Below are 24,144 nucleotides of genomic sequence, written 5' to 3'. Positions count from 1 at the left end.
CAGTTAATAAAATCATATAGGTTTCGAGTGTACAACTGTATAACACACCATCTGTATATTGCAATTTGTGCTCAACACCCTAAGCCAAATCTTCCATGCTTTTAAATAGGCAGTTATATATAAGAGTATGAGTGTATAAAAGAGGTCTAGTCCAGAGGGAGAAATCTATACCTATAGAAGCCTTGGGAGAAGATATCATTCTGCAAGAAGGGAGCAGAGTGAGAAGATGTGGACTACCAACATTTAATTGCCTATAAAAGATGATAAGCCTCCAACAACAGAACTTAAAAAGTACTTCAATATAAATTTACTCTAGGCCCAAGCAAAATTAACCTTGGTCTCATATTTTGTAAATTATACTTATTTTCTTATTAGATAGTATTCCATTATATAAGCTACTTTTATTACTGAAGAAATTCTCAGAGAATGACCTTTTGTATTCTTAACAGAGTCCTCCTTAAAATTCAATTACTACTTAGCAAATACTGCCAAACATGTTTGTCTTCTGCTTAATCAAGATCAACTTCATTACGTTGGGACTAAATTTGACAATAGATAATATAATGTTCAAATCTATTTTCCTGTGTAAAGCTGAATGAATGTAACCAAGGTTACAATCTATGAATCTTCCAAACAGTTCAGTTCAATAGCCTGAAACAGAGCCTGTCCTGGTTTTGAGAGTAATTAGAGTAAATTGTAGTTCTGTACACTGTCCACTTTATTCACTAACATCACTTATCTCTGTACTTCTTAATTACCAAATGCCACTGACATTACCTAAACAATATAGAAGAGCTGTCCATTTGAAACCTGCATTAGCCTTTGTTTGATGCCTTAACAGAGGAAAAACATGAAACTCTATCAAAAAAGTTATCACAGAATAGACAAATTATAGGTAGGAAATTAGACATCACTTTATTAAAATTGATCTCTACTATATGAAAGAAGTAATTTAGAGAGATATCAATGAAGTAAAAATGGAGTTGATCATTTATTTAATAATACTTGATGATATATGTAAGCAAATAGAGATGAAAATGTTTCTTTTAATTACAATAAAATTACTTGTAAAGTTAACCTTAGATTCTATATAATATTGTAACTTATATTATGATACCTTATATTAACTTATGATACCTTATATTAACTTATGTTGTGATACATTATATTATTTAGCTGAATTAGATACCTGGGGCAGAAATGGGTATGGTACACAAAAGTGCTACAGTATAGAACAGAAATGTTGCTTACAGTTAAGTGTGGCCATGTATCTGAATTCTGGCCAATGAAATATGTGGAAGCAGTGTCCTATGTCAGGAGTATTACAGGACTGGCTCAAAAATTTCCTACATTTATTTCTCCATGCTCTTTCCCCTTTCTGACTGTCTGGCTGGAATGGAAATAATTCCCAGAATAAACCTTAGATATCCACTTTGTATAAGATGGCAAAGTCTCAATCAATTAGGGTTCTTGAATAAATGTGTGAACAGAATCCCTTTCCCACTTCTAACCATAAAGAGAAATACTTTTGACTATTACATGATTAATAAATGTTTACTGTGTTTGAATTTACACTTTTCTTTCAACAGTTAGTCTACCCTAATACAACTGTTATGTCATGGCTCCCCACTAATGGACAGCTTCTACTTTTCTGCCAGATTTACAGTATATTTAAATGTACTTTCTGTAATTAAAAGCTCAAAGATATACCTTCTTGTGCTGGGAAACTTATCCTAAAGAAACACAATTTAAGGCAGCCGGTGCTTCTGTACAAGTTTTTATATAAAAACTGCTAAGCATTATGACTGGCTAAAAAGAAAATATTTTATCTTTAAATTTTATTATTTAAAAGCTATTCTGAATTTCATGTTTGACCCTGGTTTAAATTTGTTTCCAAAGGATTTACTTAAAGTTTAGAAAGATGGCAATGAAGAAATGTAATTTTATAATAAAAAGGTGAATTTAAAAATATATATAAATAACACTTCAGCTATATTATCTATTTATTCTATTACTATTTCTGCAGACTTAATCTATGTCAGATATTATAGAAATGAACAAACAAAAACAATAAAAGCTGCCCTCTAAGAGCTCCCAGGTTAATACAGAGGAAAAGCAAATAGATTATCACAATATTCAATTCTAAGTGTATGAATCAGGAGGTCATCATTGATCTCTCTCTCCCTCTCCCTTCCTCTCTGAAATAAAAAGACATTAAAAATAAAAAGAAGCGGGGAGATTGACAGCCTTGGTAAAGCAGCCTGGGTCATAGAGATCTACCAGAGCAGCAGCTCTCAACCTGTGGATCACAACCCCTTTGGGGGTCGAACGACCCTTTCACAGGGGTCACCTAAGACCATCAGAAAACACATATATAATTACATAATGTTTTTGTGATTAATCACTATGCTTTAATTATGTTCAATTTGTAATAATGAAAATACATCCTGCATATCAGATATTTACATTACAATTCATAACAGTAGCAAAATTACAGTTATGAAGTAGCAACAAAAATAATTTTATGGTTGGGGGTCACCACAACATGAGGAACTGTATTAAAGGGTCACAGCATTAGGAAGGTTGAGAACCACTGTACTAGAGAGTTTGGATGATCATAAGTCTGGAGAGCCAGTGAAGGGTTTTTCAGCAGGGGAGTAAGATGCTTAAATGTGCATTAAAAAAAAAGTCTAATGGCAAAGGAAAAATTAACAGGATGAAAGAGGAAAGGAAACACTGGAAACTAGGACTTGGGAGACTACAGTTAAATGAAAAATAATGACAGCCTGAATTTAAGTTGATGGCAAAGGGAATAGAAACAGCTAGGGAGGGTGGGAGGAGGATCAGAGATATTTAGGAAGAGAAATAAGACTGTGGCCAAATATAATAGAAATGGAGGAGTCAAATATGACTTTCAAGTTTTTGGCTACAGTAATTAGATAAATGCTGGTGCCCATGTATTAAGACAGTGTGAAAATGAGTTCAGGGTAAACATCTTGAGAATGAGGAGAAAATGTTAAATAGGCATTTAGAAATACAGCTTTGAATACCTGATTAAGTCAGGTTGTAGATATATTCTTTACTGTTCAGATGGTATTTGAAACTTTTGGTTTCATTAGATAAATGTGTACAGCAATGTAGGCTTGTTTACAACACACTTTTTTATGCCTTACCCTCACCTAATGACTTGGACTCTCTGGAATTAATCCTAGGAATCTCAGTTGGTTTCCCAGGAAATTCTTATTTACTCTAAAATTTTACAGTCACTGGCTATAAAGTGAAAAAGAGTGTCAAGTACAGAACCCCAGGAAATATCAATATTAAAGGTAGCAATTCTGGAGGGTTATATACCAAATTATTTATGGTAGTGATCAAAAGATAATAAAATATGGAGTTTTAAATTTTCTTCTGATTAAATGATTATATCAAAAAATTTGAAGTTAACAGTCTATTTTAGTATAGATTAAAGATTTATAGTTAAAATAGACAGGTAAGCCTCAAAATGGCTGGACTATAGTAGCCATTTACCTTTCTCTTTTTAAAAATTATTTCTAAATCAGAAAAAAATTGTCTTTGGGACCAAGCAAAATGTTAAATAACAAATGTGCAATGAAAGGGTCCATATCTAGCTCAGCATGTGACAACTCCCAGAATGGCTATGCTAAATGTCAAGCTGAGTACTTTTCCTAAGTAAAATGAGTAATTCCTTCAAAACAAACCTTAAGAGGGGATAGTATAGTCTTGCGTTGACTCTAAAATTTTGCTTTGTGCATTTCATGGTGAGAAACAGCTTTTACATAAAATAAAGTGATAATACTAATAACACAACTGTCAAATATTTAATTAACCAGTAAAATGTTAAAACCAGGACTAGGAGTATGGATTACAATGCTCAACTCTGCTCAAATCAGTCACATTTCTAAAATCAGACAACCTATAGGTTGATTTAGTAGCTTGATTTTTAAGTAGAAATTTCCTATTTCTCCTCTGTGATTTATAGCCAGTTTATACTTCAATACAAAATATTATGAAGATACTGAGTACTGTACAGTAACCACTGCCCAAAGAACAACTCAGGCTTGTATAACAAACTATTTTGTTCTGTATTAAAATAATAAAATAGCCATCTTTTAACTCTGAAAAGCTTCAAAAGGCACCCATATGATTAGAAGCACGACATTTGTTTCATTACCATGAGCTCGAAGTAAAGCTTCAGCAGTAAACAGTGGAGCTTGGAGCATGTCTGCAGTTTCCACAATAAGCATATCCTTCAATCTACGAAGATCCTGAGGCCTTAATCCTTCATATGGCTTTGAAAAGAAGGAAAAAGAAGTTAAATTGTCTATTATACTCTTAGGAAGTTCAAAATGCCTATAAACAAATAAAAGATTATTATTTATTTCAGTTTCAGTTTGGTTATTTAAGTTCAAAAGGTTCTGTATGCTCCACCACTATTTCAAACTACTCTTTCCCAAGTCTTTTTAAACTGAAAAATGAATGCCAGGGCTCATGCACCTTATCATTTTAAAATAAAAGTATCATAATATAATGACAAGACCATTTTGAAAATGTGGATAATACAAAAAAGAATAAAAAAAAATACATCGAGCAATCATGATTAAAGTTCTCAAGTATTTTTTATCCAGTTTTGTTACAAATCAATTATAAATATAATAGAGGCCCGGTGCACAAAAATTTGTGCACTTGAGGGGGTCCCTCAGCCTGGCCTGTGCCCTCTCGCAGTCTGGGACTCCTTGGGGGATGACCACTTGCTGGTTTAGGTCCGCTTCCCAGGGGATCGGGCATAAGCTGGCAGTCAGACATCACTCTGGCAGTCTGGGAGCCCTCGGGGGATGTCCACTTGCCAGTGGGGAGCAGGCCTAAGCTGCAGTCGGAGCAGGCCTAAGCGCTGCTGAGGAGGCGGGAGAGGCTCCTACCACCACCGCTGTACTGGCAGCCATTAGCTTGGCTTGTGGCTGAGCAGAGTTCCCCCTGTGGGAGTGCACTGACCACCAGGGGGCAGCTCCTGCATTGAGCGTCTGCCCCCTGGTGGTCAGTGTGTGTCATAGTGACCAGTCATTCCCAGTCTTTCTGCTGTTAGGGTCAGTTTGCATATTACCCTTTTATTATATAGGATAGAGGTCTGGTGCCTGGGTGGGGGCCGGCTGGTTTGCCCTGAAGGGTGTCCGGATCAGGGTGGGGGTCCCGCTGGGGTGCCTGGCCAGCCTGGGTGAGGGTTGATGGGTGTTTGCAGCTGGTCACACCCCCTTCAGGGTGGGGGTCCCCACTGGGGTGCCTGGCCAGCCTGGGTGAAGGGCTGATGGCCGTTTTCAGGCTAGCCAAGCCCCTGGCGACAGAAGCTCCCAACCTTTCCTTTTTTTATTCTGGGATTTATTTACCTTCTATAATTGAAACTTTGTTGCCTTCTGTGGAGCTCAGAGCCGGCTCCTGCTCGCTCCAGCTCCATGGCCATGGCCGGCTGAAAGCAGGTATCTGGGTTTATTTACCTTCTATAATTGAAACTTTGTTGCTTTGAGTGGAGCTCAGAGCCGGCCGGGAAGCTTGGCTTCCTCCATCACTGGAGCAACCAAGCCTCCAGCTCGCTTCAGCTCCGTGGCTGCCGGCCGCCATCTTGGTTGGTTTAATTTGCATATAGTCGCTCTGATTGGCTGGTGGGCATGGCTTAAGGCATAGCGAAGGTATGGTCAATTTGCATGTTTGTCTTTTATTAGTGTAGATGTGTTAATTTAATCAGTTTTAATCACGAAATCACCAAACATTTACACTTATTAATATCCAATTTAGACTGCTAGTGGGATTATATAATACCTATTAATTAATTTGGAGAGAAGTAATTATGCTATACTATTCAGACTTTTTACCCATAAACATATTATTTCAATATGTTTATTTGAGTGTTCATTAATGTTCCTTAGTTTTCATATAGATGATATATCTCAAGTTTTTTGTTCTTTTGCTATCTTTCATCTTTTTTTTAAACAGAGAACATATAGCCCTAACCGGTTTGGCTCAGTGGATGGAGCGTCGGCCTGCGGACTCAAGGGTCCCAGGTTCGATTCCGGTCAAGGGCATGTACCTTGGTTGCGGGGACATCCCCAGTAGGGGGTGTGCAGGAGGCAGCTGGTCGATGTTTCTCTCTCATCGATGTTTCTAACTCTCTATCCCTCTCCCTTCCTCTCTGTAAAAAATCAATAAGATATATTTAAATAAATAAATAAATAGAGAACATATAAAGAATAAAATCACATGTCTTACTATTCAAACAATTGATAACATTTTTCTTACTTGTTTCAAGTCCCGTTAAAAACAAAATGAAACAAAAGAAGCAAAACCTCATAATCTGTGACATGTTTTCCTATTACATTTCCCTAATTTCCCTCATCCTTGCCTATGACAATCACTAACTATGAATTTGATTGATAGCTGTTATAATATTATGGCATAACATTATATATATATCACTCCAGTGGTCGGCAAACTCATTAGTCAACAGAGCCAAATATCAACAGTACTTCTTCAAAATAGACTCGCCCAGGCTGAAAACCGACTTCTGCGCATGGGCCACGAAGTTTCAATCGCACTGTACGCGTGCCTGCACGTGGTATTTTGTGGAAGAGCCACACTCAAGGGGCCAAAGAGCTGCATGTGGCTCGCGAGCCGCAGTTTGCCGACCACAGCACCAGGCAATCTGCTTAATTTTATTCAGTATTGTGTTTGCATTATTAATACTGATACACATATTTCAATCCTTTAAACAGTTTTAAGCTTGCTGCATGCAATATGCATAGAACTAAAGGCCATAGCTTAAAAAGCAGTATAAATTCCCAAGTACTTATCAGAATAACAACCATTGAGGATGTCCTCTGGTAGCATATATCACAGTCTTGAGAGCTTTGAGTGGTTAGCAAAACTCATCCATTGCAATTGGCTTACAGATATTTTGGAAATAGATATTGTCTTTATTTCTTGCTTTGTTTTTTTGGTACCATGTAAACCATTTCATCAATTCTCAGTTAACCCTGTATGACTGGGACTCTATAAACCAGGGATAATTTCTCAGTTGACATGTTTCTTTTCTTTTTTTTTTTAATTCTTTATTGTTGAAATATTACATATGACCCCTTTTTCCCCCATTGTCCTCTCCTAGCCCATCCCTGCCCCCCAGCCCAGGTCTTCTCCCCCGTTTCTTGCTCCTTAGATGTCTTCTGGCAGGAACACATATATAGCAATGCATGTATTAATGACAGAAAAGAGTAATAGACTTGACTGTATAAATATCTGCCAAGTTTTAAACATAAAAATTGTATTACTTTTAAATCTAGCAAAGTGTCCAGGGCTAATAAGAGACAATACTGAATATTGGAAAGGTTTCAGTGAGATTGCCCTCTGCTGCCCTGTGGGTAAAAATAAAAATTGGTATATCGTTTAACAACCAAGCATGTATTATGAATCTTTAAACCAATTATCTTTGACCCAAGTATTTTACTTGTAGAAATCTATCCTAAGGTATAACCATAAATATGGGGAAAATTATAGTCATTTGCAATGTTTGTTATAAAAGTGACAGAATGCAAGTAACCCAAATGTACATTAAAGAACATATAGGACATCTACAAGTTAGAATAGTCTGTAGTCATTCAAGATGATTGGCATGATGAGTTTGTAAATATCAAGAAAGATTAAGGGGATTGTTAAGGGCGGGGGGGAAAAAGGAGACATATATAATACTCTTTGTAATACTTTAAGCAATAAAACAATTAAAAAGAAAAAAAGAAAGAAAGATTAAGGGAATCTCTGCCTGGGTAGTTCAGTTGGTTACAGCATCGTCCCATATTTTGGGTTTGATCCCCACTCAGGGCACATATAAGAAGTAATCAATGAATGCATAAATAAGTGGAACAACAAATTGATGTTTCTTTCTCTCTCTCTCCCCCCTCTACCCCCTCAAATCAATAATAATAATAAAAAAATAGAAGTGCTAAGGAGGGAAAAACTTTAAGATATAAAATACCATTCCAGTGATGAAAAATGGAAGACAATCCTGCACCATGTTACAAGGATTATTTCTAAGTGGTAGAACAATAAACATTTCATTCTGCTTTTTATACAGAACATGTTTTGTAGGAAAAAATTAATTAAAAAATAAAAGATAAATCACTGGAGATGTTAGAGTTTTCAACAGTGGCAGAGCACACACTCAGTCTGCAGTGCTATTCATTTTTAAAAAATATATATTTTATTGATTTTTTACAGAGAGGAAGGGAGAGGGATAGAGAGTTAGAAACATGGATGAGAGAGAAACATCAATCAGCTGCCTCCTTCCTGCACACCCCCTAATGGGGATGTGCCCGCAACCAAGGTACATGCCCTTGGCCAGAATCGAACCTGGGACCATTCAGTCCGCAGGCCAACACTCTATCCACTGAGCCAAACCGGTTAGGGCATTTTAAAAATAGTGAAAACTTATGTTAAATGCATTTCGTATGACCCTGCATTAAGAGCCTACTGCACCTATGTATGTGTTCACGAATACTGCCATGAGCCTCTACATATACAAATCCTATATAATACAGACGTAATATGTAAATTAACCCTCACACCATCACAAGATGGCTGTGCCCACAGCAGAGGCGGGGTTGCTATAACACAAGATGGCTGGGCCCACAGTGGAGGTGGGGTTCCCATAACGAGTCTTAACGAGCGATCAGAAGGGACCTCAGGCTGCACCCCCCACCCAGTGGGACTTGACGGGGGACCTCAGGCCATCATGCCACCTGCCATGGCACTGGGCCGGGGGATCTCAGGCTGGCCCCCCGCCCAGCAGGGCTTGACGGGGGACCTCAGGCTGCGCCCCCAGCCCTGGACCAGGGGACCTCAGGCCACGTTCCCTGCGCAGGTGAACCTCAGGCTGCACCCCCCACCCAGCTGGGCTTGACAGGGGACCTCAAAGCATGCTCCCCGCCCCAGCCCAGGCCGGGGGACCTCAGGCCGCGCCCCCCCCTCCCCAGCGCCAGGCTGGGGGACCTCAGGCTGCGCCCCCCACCCTGGTGTTGGGCCAGGGGACCTGAGGCCATGCCCCACGCCACGGCACTGGGCCAGGGGTCCTGAGGGTGTGCCGGGGGTCCTGAGGCTGCATCCCCCGCCTGGTAGGGTTTGATGGGGGCCCTGAGGCTGCAACCCCCCAACCCAGCGCTGGGCCAGGGGACTTGAAGCTGTGCCCCCCGCCCGGCGGCTTGACGGGGGTGGGGCCAGCCGGGTCTGGATCTCACCCAATGGGGGTGGGGCCAGCCAGGTCTGGGTTTTGCATGATTTCGAGGTGCATGCGGGTGGATGGGGACTTCACTCTGGGTCCCGCGGCGCACCTCAGACTCTGACAGGAGGAAGATTTTCATATACGTTTTACTAATTTTCCTTCATCTCTGACATTTCTATTATAGAGAAAGGGCAAATAGCAATATAAAATATTTCCTCTAATTAGTTCCCTTTTAATGTGCATGAATTTCATGCACTGGGCCACTAGTATCATATGAACCTAACTAGAAAAAGTAAAGAAAACTTAACCTATTCTATATTGGGGTATCAATAACTACAAAAGAAAAAAATTGCAAGTAAATTGTTTGAAAAGCCCCTCAAATCATCATGTACAGTTTGCTTTTAAGATAACTTGTGAACCACACATTCCCTTGCAAAAACCTAACAAGTCCTTTTAAGGTTATATTTGTAGTACTCACTCCAGGATAGAAATTATACTATGTATACCACTGCTTCTAAAAAACGAGCTCCAAATTCCCAGGCACCTCTCTTAAATTAGCAGAGGGTGAACATTTCTTGGTATTCCTAGTGGTGGCAATTGTGTATTTCCTGGTATTGTTTTGTTAAAAAAATTTTTTTTCATAATAGCCATCATTCTACCTAATTTATGTTGAGCAAAGTAAGGTTTGATTTTAGAAATATTAACAAAGGGATAATAGAAAGCAATCTGCATAAAGTTTCTTTAAAATGCAGTTTTAAAAATTTAAATGGGTTACACTAGAAGAAAAATAGTTCTTGAAGGAGAAAGACATGTTGCCTTCATGAGTATGTAAGATATTCACTCTGAATCTCTGCAACAGAACAATAATTAGGTCATGTGAAGCATTTCAATACATTGCTCAGTCCCAAGTGGGCTCAAGTCCTTTCTTCTGCAGGAAGGATTAAAATGAAGGTGCCTTTCTCTTTCCTGTTGCAAGACAAACTGCTTCTATTTTCAGATTAAACACAAATAACCTTCAAGCAGTCAGTCCTGATACAAAGAAGGAAAAGGAAAACTAATTTAAAAAGAGTATGAAAATGCCTCTTTTTGTTTGTTTTTAAATATGTTTTTTTAATTGATTTTAGAAAGGAAGGGAGAGGGATAGAGAGACAGAAACATCAATGAGAAACATTGATGGGTTGCCTCCTGTACATTGAACATTGCACTGGGGATCAAGCCTGCAATCCGGGCATGTGCCCTGACTGAGAATCAAAGCGGTGACCTCTGACACTCAACCACTGAGCCACACCAACTGGGCTGAAAGTGCCTCTTTTGCATCTGTACATACTATTGCTATCAAAATATCACTAAAGAAATGCAAAACAGCCCAGCATACAAACGATACCACTTTGATTCCATGTATAAAGTGATAGTACCTTCAAAACTGTTTCAAAAAAGACTATGACAAAGGAGTTATGAAAGAAGTATTTTTTTTCCTCACAATGAAAATAGCTGCCCCCTCCATCAAATTATATAGGTAAAACACGTTTATTGTTAAAAAATGAAAAAATGAGTACTTATTTACCCAAATATAATGTAATTGTTAAAATTTTAAGACACTCAGGGAAAGGAGAGGATATTTCCAATTCCTTTTAATACCAACCTCTCTTTAGTGATCCATGAGCGTAGCCTGGGAGAAAGGGGGAAAAATAGCTAGAGAATGCCTTTAGGATTCTCAGACCCTTCTCTTCCTTTCAGTTTCCATGCTACTTACTCAGCTGTTCTCACCTGGAGATCAAGACCTAGGCTATCCTGATGTGTACTTTGACCTAAGAGGAAGGCACCTGGAGTAGGTTAAACCTTATGCTAACTGGGGTAGCCAGCTAAGGCAAAGTCCAGCATATGGATTTCCTACCAGAAAAAGAGCCTGAGCCTAAATTGGAAAGTGGGAGTCTTCAGATGACTTTCATAGCAGTGCAATGTTTGGTTTCCCCTTTATTTACTCAGGTGTACTCACACAATCCACTCCTACAGCCTGTCCATAGTCCATGAGACCCATTACTTACTAGTTTCTCTGCTCTTTTTTGGGACTTCAATAAATTGAACACACTGCTCTCAGCCATCACTCTAATTAGTCTAATACATCATCTTGTTTTTATTTTTTTTTTGTAGCAGTTACCATTCTCAAAAATTGTGTTCATTTATTTTTAAACTTATTTGTGTGTCTCTCTCTATCCATGATGAAACATAAGCCCCTAGAAGGCAGGAGTTTAACTTTGTTCCTCACTGAATCTCTAAGCTCCTAAAACATTGTCTGGCAGAGCAGTTAATCAGTTTTGTAGAATGAATGAATGAAGTAGATCTTACCATTTATAAACTAATCACCTGGAGGAAAAAGCTAAACTAAAATGTGTCAATAAGAAATTACAGAGATATAATATTATACACTGTGCAGATCATTAACTGAATAGAAACCTTAGCTAAAATAAACACTGCACCTTGGGAACATAAATTTTAAAAAGTGCTAATTATGTAGGCTTAATACAATTACATAGCAGGCCATGTGAAACTCTAGCATAGACAGAATAATCCAAAAATTTATCAGGGTCAAAGAAGATACAAAAATGAATTTTAAAAAAGTATTGTTTACATTGAAGTAAAAAAACCCCAAACATTGTTTTTTTGTTTTTAAAAATTGTTATGAAACTCACATAACTTAAAATTAACCATTTTAAAGTGTACGATTCACTGGCCTCTAGTACATTCACAATGTTGTACAACCACCACCTGTATCTAGTTCCAAAACAATCTCATTACCCCAAAAGAAACCCCATACCCATGAAGTAGTCACATTCCTTCTTCCTCCCAGCCCCTGGCAACCACTAATGTACTTTTCGTTTCTATGGATTTATTTACTCTGGACATTTCATATACATGGAGTTATTTAATATGTGTCCTTTGTATCTGGCTTTTTTCACTTAGCATAATGTTTTTGAGATTGATCCATATTTTTAGCATGTGTTAGTACTTCAGTTCTCTTTATGGCTGAGTAATATTCCATTGTGTATATATATCTCATATTTTATTTATCCATTTATCTGTTGATAGACATTTTGGCTGTTTTTAATTTTTGGCTATTGTGAGTAGTGTTGCTATAAGTATTTGTATATAAGTATTTATTTATGTAAGTAGTGCTTTTTACATTATGAAATAGTAGACAAAAATAAAGCCAATATCAGCTGGTGTAGCTCGGTGGCTGAGCATCAACCAGAAGATCATGGTTCGATTCCTGGTCAGGGCACATGCCTAGAATGTGGGCTTGATCCCCAGTAGGGGACATGCAGGAGGCAGCCAATTGATGACTCTCTCATCATTGATGTTTCTATCTCCTCTCCCTCTCCCTTTCTCTCTGAAGTCAATTTTAAAAAATCCAATATGGATTAAAAATAAAAGTACAAAACTAGCAAAATATCTAAATTATTGAAATGTTCACCAATAGGTAAGACATATGTCGATCATATGTTCTGACTTGGGAAAGATGTTCATGATATACCATTAACCTGAAAACATATTTTAGCAGAACTCAATATATTATATGATCTTACTTTTGCATTAAAAATTCTGTATGCATATGTTTGCTTAAGTCTGGTAGCATAAAAAAAGAAACTTACCTCTGATGAGTAAAATCAGGAAGGAGGAAATTTTTTAGCAATAAATATACATTATAAATTTTAGGCAATGCATAAAAATAGAAAAAAATAGTAATAGTAAAGAAAATCACTCATATCCACAATTATAATTTTGGTATATAGCAAACTCCTTCAAATATACAGTTTTTTCCTACATAATTAGTGTCAAACTGTTCTGTAAATATTTTTGCTTAACATAATAGTTTATTATAGTTATATTATATTCATTTAGATGTTAAATCTATTGATGAGTATCATTATTTTAAAAATTTACTAATAAATTAAGATATCTTGATGAAAAGACCTAAATGACTTTCAGATTACTCACATCAACATTATTACTAGAATATTATCGTTTAAATGTCTTCTGACTAAATTATTATATCAATTATTACATTATAATTTCTATGTACCGGTTGTCAAAAGGTAGGCAGTATAGCAAGAAGAGAGTCTTAGATTTTTAAGTCATAAGAATCAGGTTCAGCTCACTTTGGTCCTGATAGGATATTCAACTATTTTCTGGTTTATCTTCCTCATTTAAAACAAGAAGGGGTCATAATTGTCATTTCAAGGTTACTATGTGAATTCAACAACCACATTAAAGTGTTAGGACATCAGCCTTCTCTCTATGTATACTTAATCTGAATAAATATTAAACAATCTAAAGAATCACAAAAGGTAAAGAAACGTAAATCTTTTAATTCTAAGAAACTCAGTTCTTTTCCCCATTTGCAAAGTATAGCAGCCCCCAAACTGCTGGGAATTCATGGGAAAAAGAAAACTAACAATACAATTAAACACAAAGAAGAGTTATAAAATTTCTTTTAGAATCAAGTTAGCACTGAACATCAAATCAGAATCATTTGAGGAGGAAAAATTTACTTTGTCTTATAATTTCTCTATCTAAGAAATATCTATTGGTGCCCACTGTGCACCAGTGTGTTAAACACTGAAAATACACTGTTAAATAAGGCAGTTAAGACCCTGGTCTTTGTGGAGTTGACAATTTAATAAGAGAGAAAGGAAATAAATAAGTAAACAAACATAAAAATAATTATAGCACATGATAAATGCTAAGAGGGACAAACAGGATATTATAGTAAAGAATAATGGAAGGAGAGGGACTTATTTTAGAAAGAATGATTAAAGACTGCCTGTCTGAAAAAGTGATCTTGAGTTAGCCAAGAGAAAAATTGGGATATTTCAGACATAGAAAATAGCAAATGCAAAGTCTTGATGTAGTCTAGGTATGATAATTAGAGCAAAGTGTGTTAAGAAAAAATGTTTGAGATAAAGTTGAAGAGGTGAGTAGTAGCCAGACGATAAAAGGTATTATATCTGAGTAAATAGTTTGGATTTTATTTTAAGTACCATAAAAAGTTACTAAGGGATTTAAGTAATATGACCTCGTTTTAATTTAAAATTATCACTCTGGCTTCTGTGTACAAGATGGGATTCTAAGGAAACCAGAATAGAAGGAAGGAGACAAGTATGAAAAAACTATTACATTAGCTCATATGAGAAGTGAGAGTGGCAAGGGCCTAGGGAGGTAGGAGTGGAAATTGGGAGGAGTAAATTGATTTAGGTTATAGTTTTGGAGGTAAAACTGTCAGGATTGCCAGATTGTTTGGATGTAAGAAGAGATGGGGAATCAAGAATGCATGAGTTGTTTATGCTAGAACAACTAAGTAAATGGAGGTAATATTTACTCAGACAAGAAAGACTCTCTATGTCCATGATAATAAGTTCAATTACATCATAGAAAGGAAGAAAGTCACACTTAGATGGGCTAAAGAATGAATGGAGGAATTTGGAAGGAATTCGGAAGGGGCAACTATTAAGTTGGTTTTTCCCATATGAAAATGGGAGATATGGTCTACAACTGCAGGGGACAGGGACAGGGCTAGGGAAGAGTGGTCAATGGAAAGACTAGCTGTTTTTGCTTTTTATGACAGGATTTACCAAAGCATGTTTGTTGACAAGAACAATCCAGAAGACAGAGAGAGACTGAGGAACAGGAGGATTGGAGTCTTGGATTAGTAGGAGTGGTTAGGATTCATACCACATACCAGCATCTCTTTTTATGTGTAAGTAAGCATACTCACATTTGTTAGAGGAAAGCTTAGAACTTCAGGGTTTCTAAATGTATTTTTATACTTATGGCTATGTAGATGACTGGATATTTACCATTGCAAAAAAAGACCACACAAACTGGGCTTTAAACAAGAAAAAAATCCTATCTAATAAAAGAGAAACATGGTAATTAGCCGTACCTCCGCTACCCTTCCCATTGGCTAATCAGGGAGATATGCAAATTAACTGCCAACCAAGATGGCGGCCGGCAGCCAGGGAGCTTGAAGCGAACATGAGGCTTGCTTGCTTCAGTGAAGGAGGAAGCCAACGTTCCCCGCCTGCCGCTGCCGGCCTCTAAGCTTGCAGTTTGAAACATTGTTACAAATATAGAAGCTAAACAAAACCCCAGAAACCTGCTTTCAGCCAGCCGGGATCTCAGAGCTGGAGTTGAAACAAGTGTTTCGATTACAGAACCCAAACAAACCAGATACCTGCTTTCAGCAGCCGAGGCCTCAGAGCTGGAGCCAAGCCTCAGAGCTAAAGCTGGCCCAGAATAAAAAAAAAAAAAGAAAAAAAGGACAGGTTGGGAGCTTCAGTCACCCGCGAGCCTGAAAACGGCCCTCAGCCCCTCACCCAGACTGGCCAGGCACCCCAGTGGGGACACCCACCCTGAAGGGGGTGTGACCAGCTGCAAACAGCCATCAGCCCCTCACCCAGGCTGCCAGGCACCCAAGCAGGACCCCCACCCTGATCCAGGACACCCTTCAGGGCAAACCAGCCTGCCCCCTCCCGTGCACCAGGCCTCTATCCTATATAGTAAAAGGGTAATATGGCTCCCAGCACTGGGATCAGCAGAGCCGCGAGGCCCTCCCGGCACCAGGATCAGTGTGACAGGGGGAAGCGCCCAAACCCCCTGATCGCCCTGCAGATGTGTGTGTGACAGGGGGCGGGGCCACAACCTCCCTATCCACCCTGCTCTGTTCGTGACAGGGGAAGGCGCCCCAACCCCCCTGATCAGCCCTGCTCTGTGCCTGATAGGGGGGAGCTCCCCAACCCCCTGATCGCCCTGTGGCTGTGTGTGTGACAGGGTGCGGCACCCCAACCCACCCCCCCCCCACGGGCCCTGCTCTGTGTGTGACGGGGTAGAGCCATAACCTCCCCATCGGCCCTGCCCTGAGTGTGACAGTGGTGGCGCCCCAACCCCCTGATCGGCCCTGCTCTGTGGGTGACAGGGGGCGGTGCCCCAACTCCCCTGATGGGCCCTGCTCTGTGCGTGACAGGGGGGAGCTCCCCAACCCCCTGATCGACCCTGCTCTGGGCGTGACAGGGTACGGAGCCCCAACCCCCATGATGGGCCCTGCTCTGTGAGTGACAGGGGGCAGTGCCCCAACCCCCTGATCGGCCCTGCTCTGTGCGTGATTGGGGTGGCGCCGCAACCTCCCCATCGACCCTGCCTTGAGTGTGACAGGGGGCGGTGCCCCAACCCCCCAATCGGCCCTACCCTGAGCGTGACTGAGGGTGGCATCGCAACCTCCCGATCCGCCCTGCTCTGTGCATGACAGGGGGCAGCGCCCCAACTCCCCAATCGGCCCTGCTCTGAGCCCGACCAGGGGCTGCACCTAGGGATTGGGCCTGCCCTCTGCCACCCGGGAGCAGGCCTAAGCCAGCAGGTCGTTATAACCCGAGGGGTCCCAGACTGCGAGAGAGCACAGGCCGGGCTGAGGGGACCCCCTCCCCCCCCCCGCCGAGTGCACAAATTTTTGTGCACTGGGCCTCTAGTTTAATATAAAATCCATATAACTTTTTAATTAAAAAAATACACCTTACCTCTCGTTTGTCTAATGCAGCATACTCGGCTTCTATTTCTTCAGCTTCAGGATCTCGTGAGAATACCATTTGGGATTCCAGATTAAGGGCCAAATCTTTGTGGTGTTGCTTTTCAGCACAATCACAAGGAGTATCTTTATTCTCATTCTCAGCAAACAAGTCTCCTCCATGTTTTACTAAAAGCTAAAAAAGATTTTTTTAAAAATTTGCAATGATAGATTTAAATAAGTTATTTTCATGTTAAAAATATAAAACCTTTAATAAATGAAACACAACAAAAATGCAATATTAGTTCATGAAATGACAATAAAAGTTATTTAGGTATTAGTTGCTTCTCATTTTAAGATTGGCAATTCTTGTTTATTAATATTAAGATGATTTCCTTTTGGTTAAAAATAAGCTACAACACCACCAATTTCTTAAACTTTAAAAATAAAGTCCTTTTTGAAAATTAATTTTCAGAGAGAGAGAATGAGAGAGAAAAGAAATATTGATTTGTTGTTCCACTTATTTATCCATTCACTGGTTGATTCTTCTACGTGCCCTGACAGGAGATCAAACCTGCAACCTTGGTGTATGGAGACAACACTCTAACCAACTGAGCTACCTGGCCAGAGCTTAAAAAGAAATTCTTAAGCATTCTGCCCAATTCAAAAATAAAGTTTTACTTATCAATAAAATAATTTATAGTTATTCAATGCTTTCACTTTTATAAATTTCTAGGAATCATTATTAAACAAGAAGGATACCAGTGATACTGTTACTTTAACCACAAATACCTGGATATCCTGACATAGTGAACAAAAATTTTCATTTGTATCATTCCTTATTCAGTCAAACACTAAAATGAAATTAGGATGAGCAAGTCACTGAAGCAAAACCGTTTTCAATATTCCTCAAAATAAGTGATAAAGGCTTCTGGTCAAGATAGCAGCATAGGTGAATGTGGTACACATGTCCTTTCACAACCACATCAAAATTACAACTAAACAATTATCATTGAGAACAGCCTGAAATCTAGTGGAATAACTATGGATGTAAAGAAGAAGCCACATCCATACTGGTAGGAGGGGCAGGCTGGTCCCATACCCACATGTAGCAGATAAAAGTTGGGAGGGATATCTTAGTTATAGAGGCTCCCCTAAGGAGTGAAGGGTTGCAGCCCCACACCAAGCCCTCTAGCCCCGGGTTCCTTTGCCAGAAAGAGAAATCCCCATAACTTCTGGCTGTAAAAACCAGTAGGGATTGAGGCTCAGGCTGCTGAAGTCCCAGCAGTTCTCTTAAAGGGCCCATGCATGGACTTGGACTCACTCCCTAGGGCAGTGGTCGGCAAACTCATTAGTCAAGAGAGCCAAATATCAACAGTACAACGATTGAAATTTCTTTTGAAGCCAAATTTTTTAAACTTAAACTATATAGGTAGGTACATTGTTATTAACTTAACTAGAGGCCCAGTGCACAAAAATTTGTGCACTGGGGGGGGGGGGGGGGGAAATCCCCCAGCCCGGCCTGTGGCCCCTCTTGCAGTCTGGGACCCCTTCGGGAGATAACGACCTGCTGGCTTAAGGCCTGGCTCCCGGGTGGCAGAGGGCAGGCCAAATCCCTAGGTGCAGCCCCTGGTCAGGGCTCAGAGCAGGGCGATTGGGGAGTTGGGGCGCCGCCCCCTGTCATGCACAGAGCAGGGCGGATCGGGAGGGTTGCGATGCCACCCTCAGTCACGCTCAGGGGTTGGGCCGATTCGGGGGGTTGGGGCACCGCCCTCTGTCACACTCAAGGCAGGGTCGATGAGGGAGGTTGCGGCGCCACCCCCTGTCACGCACAGAGCAGGGCCGATCAGGGGGTTGGCGCTCTGTACTCTGTCACACACAGAGCAGGGTTGATCAGGGGGTTGGTGAGCTCCCCTGTCACGCACAGAACAGGGCCGATCAGGGGGTTGAGGAGCTCCCCGCTGTCACTCACAGAGTAGGGCCGATAGGGGAGCTGGGGCACCGCCCCCTGTCACACACAGAGCAGGGCAGATCAGGGGGTTTGGGCGCTGCCCCCTGTCACGCTGATCCCGGTGCTGGGAACCTCGCTGCTCCGCTGAACCCGGTGCTGGGAGGCATATTACCCTTTTACTATATAGGATAGAGGCCTGGTGCATGGGTAGGGGCCGGCTGGTTTGCCCTGAAGGGTGTCCTGGATCAGGGTGGGGGTCCCCATTGGGGTGCCTGGCCAGTCTGGCTGAGGGGCTGAGGGCTGTTTTCCGGAAGCGGGTGACTGAAGCTCCCAACCGCTCCTTTTTTTCTTTTTTCTTTTTTATTCTGGGTCAGCTTTAGCTCTGAGGCCTTGCTGCTGAAAACATCGATACAATGTTGCGGTCTTGCTGGCTGAACCTGGCTGACTGACAGCCGGTTTCTGGGGTTTTGTTTAGCTTCTTATTTGCAACATAGTACATAGCTGCATAGAGTTGCAGCTGAGAGGCCGGCAGCGGCAGGCGGGGAACGTTGGAGTTCACCGTCACTGGAACAAGCAAGCCTCCCTGCTCGCTTCAGTGCATGGCTGCTGGCCGCCATCTTGGCTGACAGTTAATTTGCATAAGGATATGCTGATTAGCCAATGGGAAGGGTAGCGGTCGTACGCTAATTACCATGTTTCTCTTTTATTAGTGTAGATTAGGGTACTCCTAAGCTGGCCTTTGCTAAAAACGTCCTCAATCTGACTGAGGTACATTTGCTGAGGTCGACCCCTTCCAACTCTCCCATCCACACTCGTCTTGTATACTTGTTTTCATCTATCTCAGTGGTCAGCAAACTCATTAGTCAACAGTGCCAAATATCAACAGTACTTCTTCAAAATAGACTCGCCCAGGACAAAAACCGACTTCTGCGCATGGGCCACGAAGTTTCAATCGCACTGTACGTGCGTGCCCGCACGTGGTATTTTGTGGAAGAGCCACATTCAAGGGGCCAAAGAGCCACATGTGGCTTGCGTGCCGCGGTTTGCCGACCACTGCCCTAGGGCAGCACCTTGAAAGGTACCAGGGACATATGGGAAGGAACTGAATTGTCTTGCCTGAGGGCGAGGTAAGAGGGGCAGCTTTTTGCCAGACAGATTCAAAGTTAGTTAGGGCTTTTTATTTTGATGTAGTCCCATTTGTTTATTTTCTCTTTAGTTTCCATTTACCTAAGAGCTGTATCAGTGAAGACACTGCTTCAGCATATGTCTGAGATTTTGCTGCCTGTCAATTCCTCTAATATTTTTATGGTTTCCCATCTTACATTTAAGTCCTTTATCCATTTTGAGTTTATTTTTGTGTATGGTGTAAGCTGGTGGTCTAGTTTCATTTTTTTGCATGTATCTGTCCAATTTTCCCAACACCATTTCTTGAAGAGACTGTCTTGACTCCATTGTATGTTCTTTGTCAAATATTGAGCATAGTGGTTTGGGTCGATTTCTGGGTTCTTTATTCTATTCCATTAGTCTATATGTCTGTTCTTGTGCCAGTACCAGGCAATTTTGAGAGCAGTGGCTTTGTAATACAGCTTGATATCTGGTATTGAGATCCCACCTACTTATTTCTTCTTTCTCAGGATTGCTGCAGCTATTTGGGTATTTTGTTTTTTTTATTCCAGATGAATTTTTGGAGAGTTCATTCTAGGTCGGTGAAATATGCCACTGGTATTTTAATGGGGAGTGCATTGAATCTATATATATTGGTTTGGGTAGTATGGACATTTTAGTGATGTTGATTCTACCAATCCATGAACACAGTATGAACCATCAACAAAACAACAAGAAAGCACATTTCATGGGAGAACATATTTGCCAATGTTGTCACTGATAAGGGCTTAATCTCCAACATTTATAGGAAACTCATACAACTTAACAAAAGGAAGATAAACAACGCAATCAAAAAATGGGCAATGGACCTAAATAGATACTTTTCGAAAGAGGACATAAGGAAGGCCAAGAGACATGAAAACATGCTCAAAGTCACTAATCATCTGAGAGATGCAAATCAAAATGACAATGCGATACCATCTCACACCTGTCAGAATGGCTATCATCAACAAATCAACAAATGACAATTGCTGGCAAGGATGCGGAGAAAAAGGAACCCTCGTGCACTGCTGGTGGAAATGCAGACTGGTGCACCCATTGTGGAGAACAGTATGGAGTTTCCTCAAAAAACTAAAAATGGAACTCCCATTTGACCCATGATCCCACTTCTAGGACTATATCCCAAGAAACTAGAAACACCAATCAGAAAGGATATATGCACCCCTGTGTTCATAGCAGCACAATTTACCATAGCTAAGATTTGGAAACAGCCTAAATGCCCATCAGCAGATGAGTGGATTAAAAAACTGTGGTAAAGGATTGGAACCAAGATGGCAGCATAGGTAAACGCCTGTACTTGCTGCCTCCCACAACCACATCAAAATTACAACTAAAATACAGAACAACTATCATCCAGAACCACGGGAAAACTGGCCGAGTGGAAGTACTACAACTAGACAGGTAAAGAAGAAAGTGCATTAAGACTGGTAGGAGGTGTGCAGACACGGAACAGGCTGGTCTGGCACCCAGGTGTGCCGCTTTTTTCATCGGGAGGGAGATCGCCTCTTTGGAGGCCGTCTGGAGGAGTAAGGAGTTCCAGCCCCACACCAGACCCCCTGCCCAGAGTTCCAGAGAAGTCCCTACGGGCAGTAAGAACTACGAACTATAAAAACAAGTGCGGACTGGGGCTGAGTGACACAGCTGCTAGAGACCCAGCTGCTCCTCTTAAAACAGCCGGTTCTCAACCTGTGGGTCACGACCCCTTTGGGGGTCGAACGACCCTTTCACAGGGGTCACCTAAGACCATCAGAAAACACATATATAATTACATATTGTTTTTGTGATTAATCACTATGCTTTAATTATGTTCAATTTGTAACAATGAAAATACATCCTGCATATCAGATATTTACATTACGACTCATAACAATAGCAAAATTATAGTTATGAAGTAGCAACAAAAATAATTTTATGGTTGGGGGTCACCACAACATGAAGAACTGTATTAAAGGGTCACAGCATTAGGAAGGTTGAGAACCACTGTCTTGAAAGGTCGGCACCTTGAACTGAATTACAAGCTCCCGGGGACCCAGACAAATACAGGGAGAAACTGGACTGTCTGGTATTGGGGCAGAAACGTGGGGGTGGCTTTCTTCCAGATGGAGGTGCTCGCAGCAGTCATTGTTCCTGTGCTGGGACCTCCCCGGTGCAGGGCGGACTGGCAGACATTTCTGTTTGCTCCACCCTGGAGATTCTCTGAGACCTCGCCCCACCCAATTTACAATCCCAACCAAGCCATGTGCAGTGGCTTTTACATATTAATGGCTTGTCCTATCTCAGCCTAAAACCTGTCAAACAAGCTGCAGCTGGGTCAGGGAGCCCCAAAGCTATCAATAAAAGGCCCAAGGCCAGTACCAGCACCAGCCTGCCTTGCTTCACCACTGGGCCTCAGTCTGGGCACTTCCAAACCCAATACAAAGAGGAGGAATCTGCAGATCTCCCTGTAGCTCCTGCTGGGTGGTCCCAGGCAGTGGCTGACTTTGCACCTCCTTGGAGACCCAAGAGCCAGTGTATCCAGTGGTCAGTGTGAGACCATACCAGATTACAACTCTTCACATCCATAAGTGACACACTCAAGGGGCAGACTTAGCACCAAAGCCCCGCTGAAGCAAGTCCTGCCCCATAAGGGTGTCTCCTGCACAGAAGCTCTCCCACTGTAGTCGCAGCTGGTCCACACAGCTAATTGGCCTGGAGGTCAATTCCTTCCAGTAACACCAACAGCAATCAAGGCTCAACTACAACAAGACTGTGCACACAGCCCACAAAGGGGTGCACCAAGAGTCTCCACCACAGGTGATTGAGGATGCTGAGCCACTGGGCCCTATAGGACACCTACTACACAAGGCGACTCTATCAACTCAAGGAGATTTAGCAGCTACCCAATACATAGAAACAAACGCAAGGAAGCAACCAAAATATGGAGACAAAGAAACAAGTCACAAATGAAAGAAATGGAAGAAAGCCAACTATTGGATATAGAGTTCAAAACCACAGCTTTAAGGTTACTCAAGAATCTTCTAGAAACCTCCGAGGAACTTATTGAGACCTTCAAGGATCTTAGTGAGAATGCCAATAAAATGGAAAAGGACCAGTCAGAAATTAAGCATACACTGACTGAAATAAAGAATAATATACAGAGATCCAATAGCAGACTAAAGGGTCCCAAGAATCAAGTCAATGATTTGAAATACGAGAAGGCAAAAAACACCTAACCAGAAGAGCAAAAAGAAAAAAGAACCCAAAAATATGAAGATAGTGTAAGGAGCCTCTGGGACAACTTCAAGCGTACCAACATCCCAATTATGGGGGTGCCAGAAGAAGAGAGAGAGCAAGATATTGAAAACCTATTTGAAGAAATAATGACAGAAAACTTCCCCTACCCGGTGAAAGAGGACCACACCAAGACACATCATAATTAAAATGCCAAGGGCAAAAGACAAAGAGAGAATCTTAAAAGCAGCAAGAAAAAAAGTTAGTTACCTACAAGGGAGTACCCGTATGACTGTCAGCTGATTTCTCAACAGAAACTATGCAGCCCAGAAGGGAGTGGCAAGAAATATTCAAAGTGATGAATAGCAAGAACCTACAATCAAGATTACTCTACCAGCAAAGCTCTCATTTAGAATTGAAGGTCATACAAAGAGCTTCACAGACAAGAAAAAGCTAAAGGAGTTCATCATCACCAAACCAGTATTATATGAAATGTTGAAGGGTATTCTTTAAGAAGAGGAAGAAGAAAAAGGTAAAGATAAAAAATTATGAACAACAAAGTGACAACTAATGCATATCTATCAACAAGTGAATCTAAAAATCAAATGAATAAAAAATCTGATGAACAGAATAAACTGGAGAATAGAATAGAATCAGGGGCATGGAAATGGAACAGACTGACGATTCTCAGAGAGAAAGGGTTGCGGGGGGTGTGGGAAGAGATTAGACAAAGATCTTATATGCATGTATGCTATACCTATGGACACAGACAATAGGGTGGCAAAGGCCTGGGGTAGGGTGGGAACCAGGTGGAGGGGAGCTATGGGGGGAAAAAGGGACATCTGTAATAATCTCAACAAGAAATAAAGGAAGAAAGGAAGAAAGGAAGAAAGGAAGGAAGGAAGAAAGGAAGGAAGGAAGAAAAGAAAGAAAGAAAGAAAGAAAGAAAGAAAGAAAGAAAGAAAGAAAGAAAGAAAGAAAGAAAGAAAA

General features: G+C 40.9%; 1 protein-coding gene across 1 annotated transcript in view; it reads right to left on the bottom strand.

Annotated features, from left to right (window-relative positions):
• Positions 1-24,144, bottom strand: part of ANKIB1 (ankyrin repeat and IBR domain containing 1) — a 121,054-nt gene that overhangs the window by 52,464 nt on the left and 44,446 nt on the right. The window contains exons 4-5 of the mRNA XM_023750785.1: positions 16,843-17,025; positions 4,193-4,310 (exon numbers count right to left, since the gene is read on the bottom strand). Of these exons, the coding sequence (XP_023606553.1) occupies positions 4,193-4,310; positions 16,843-17,025 (301 nt within the window). The remainder of the gene's footprint in view (positions 1-4,192; positions 4,311-16,842; positions 17,026-24,144) is intronic.

This window comes from Myotis lucifugus, unplaced genomic scaffold, assembly GCF_000147115.1.
Source record: "Myotis lucifugus unplaced genomic scaffold, Myoluc2.0 scaffold_15, whole genome shotgun sequence".
Taxonomy (NCBI): domain Eukaryota; kingdom Metazoa; phylum Chordata; class Mammalia; order Chiroptera; family Vespertilionidae; genus Myotis; species Myotis lucifugus.
The sequence above is the reverse complement of the archived record's forward strand: the minus strand, read 5'-3'. Positions and strand labels throughout refer to the sequence as shown.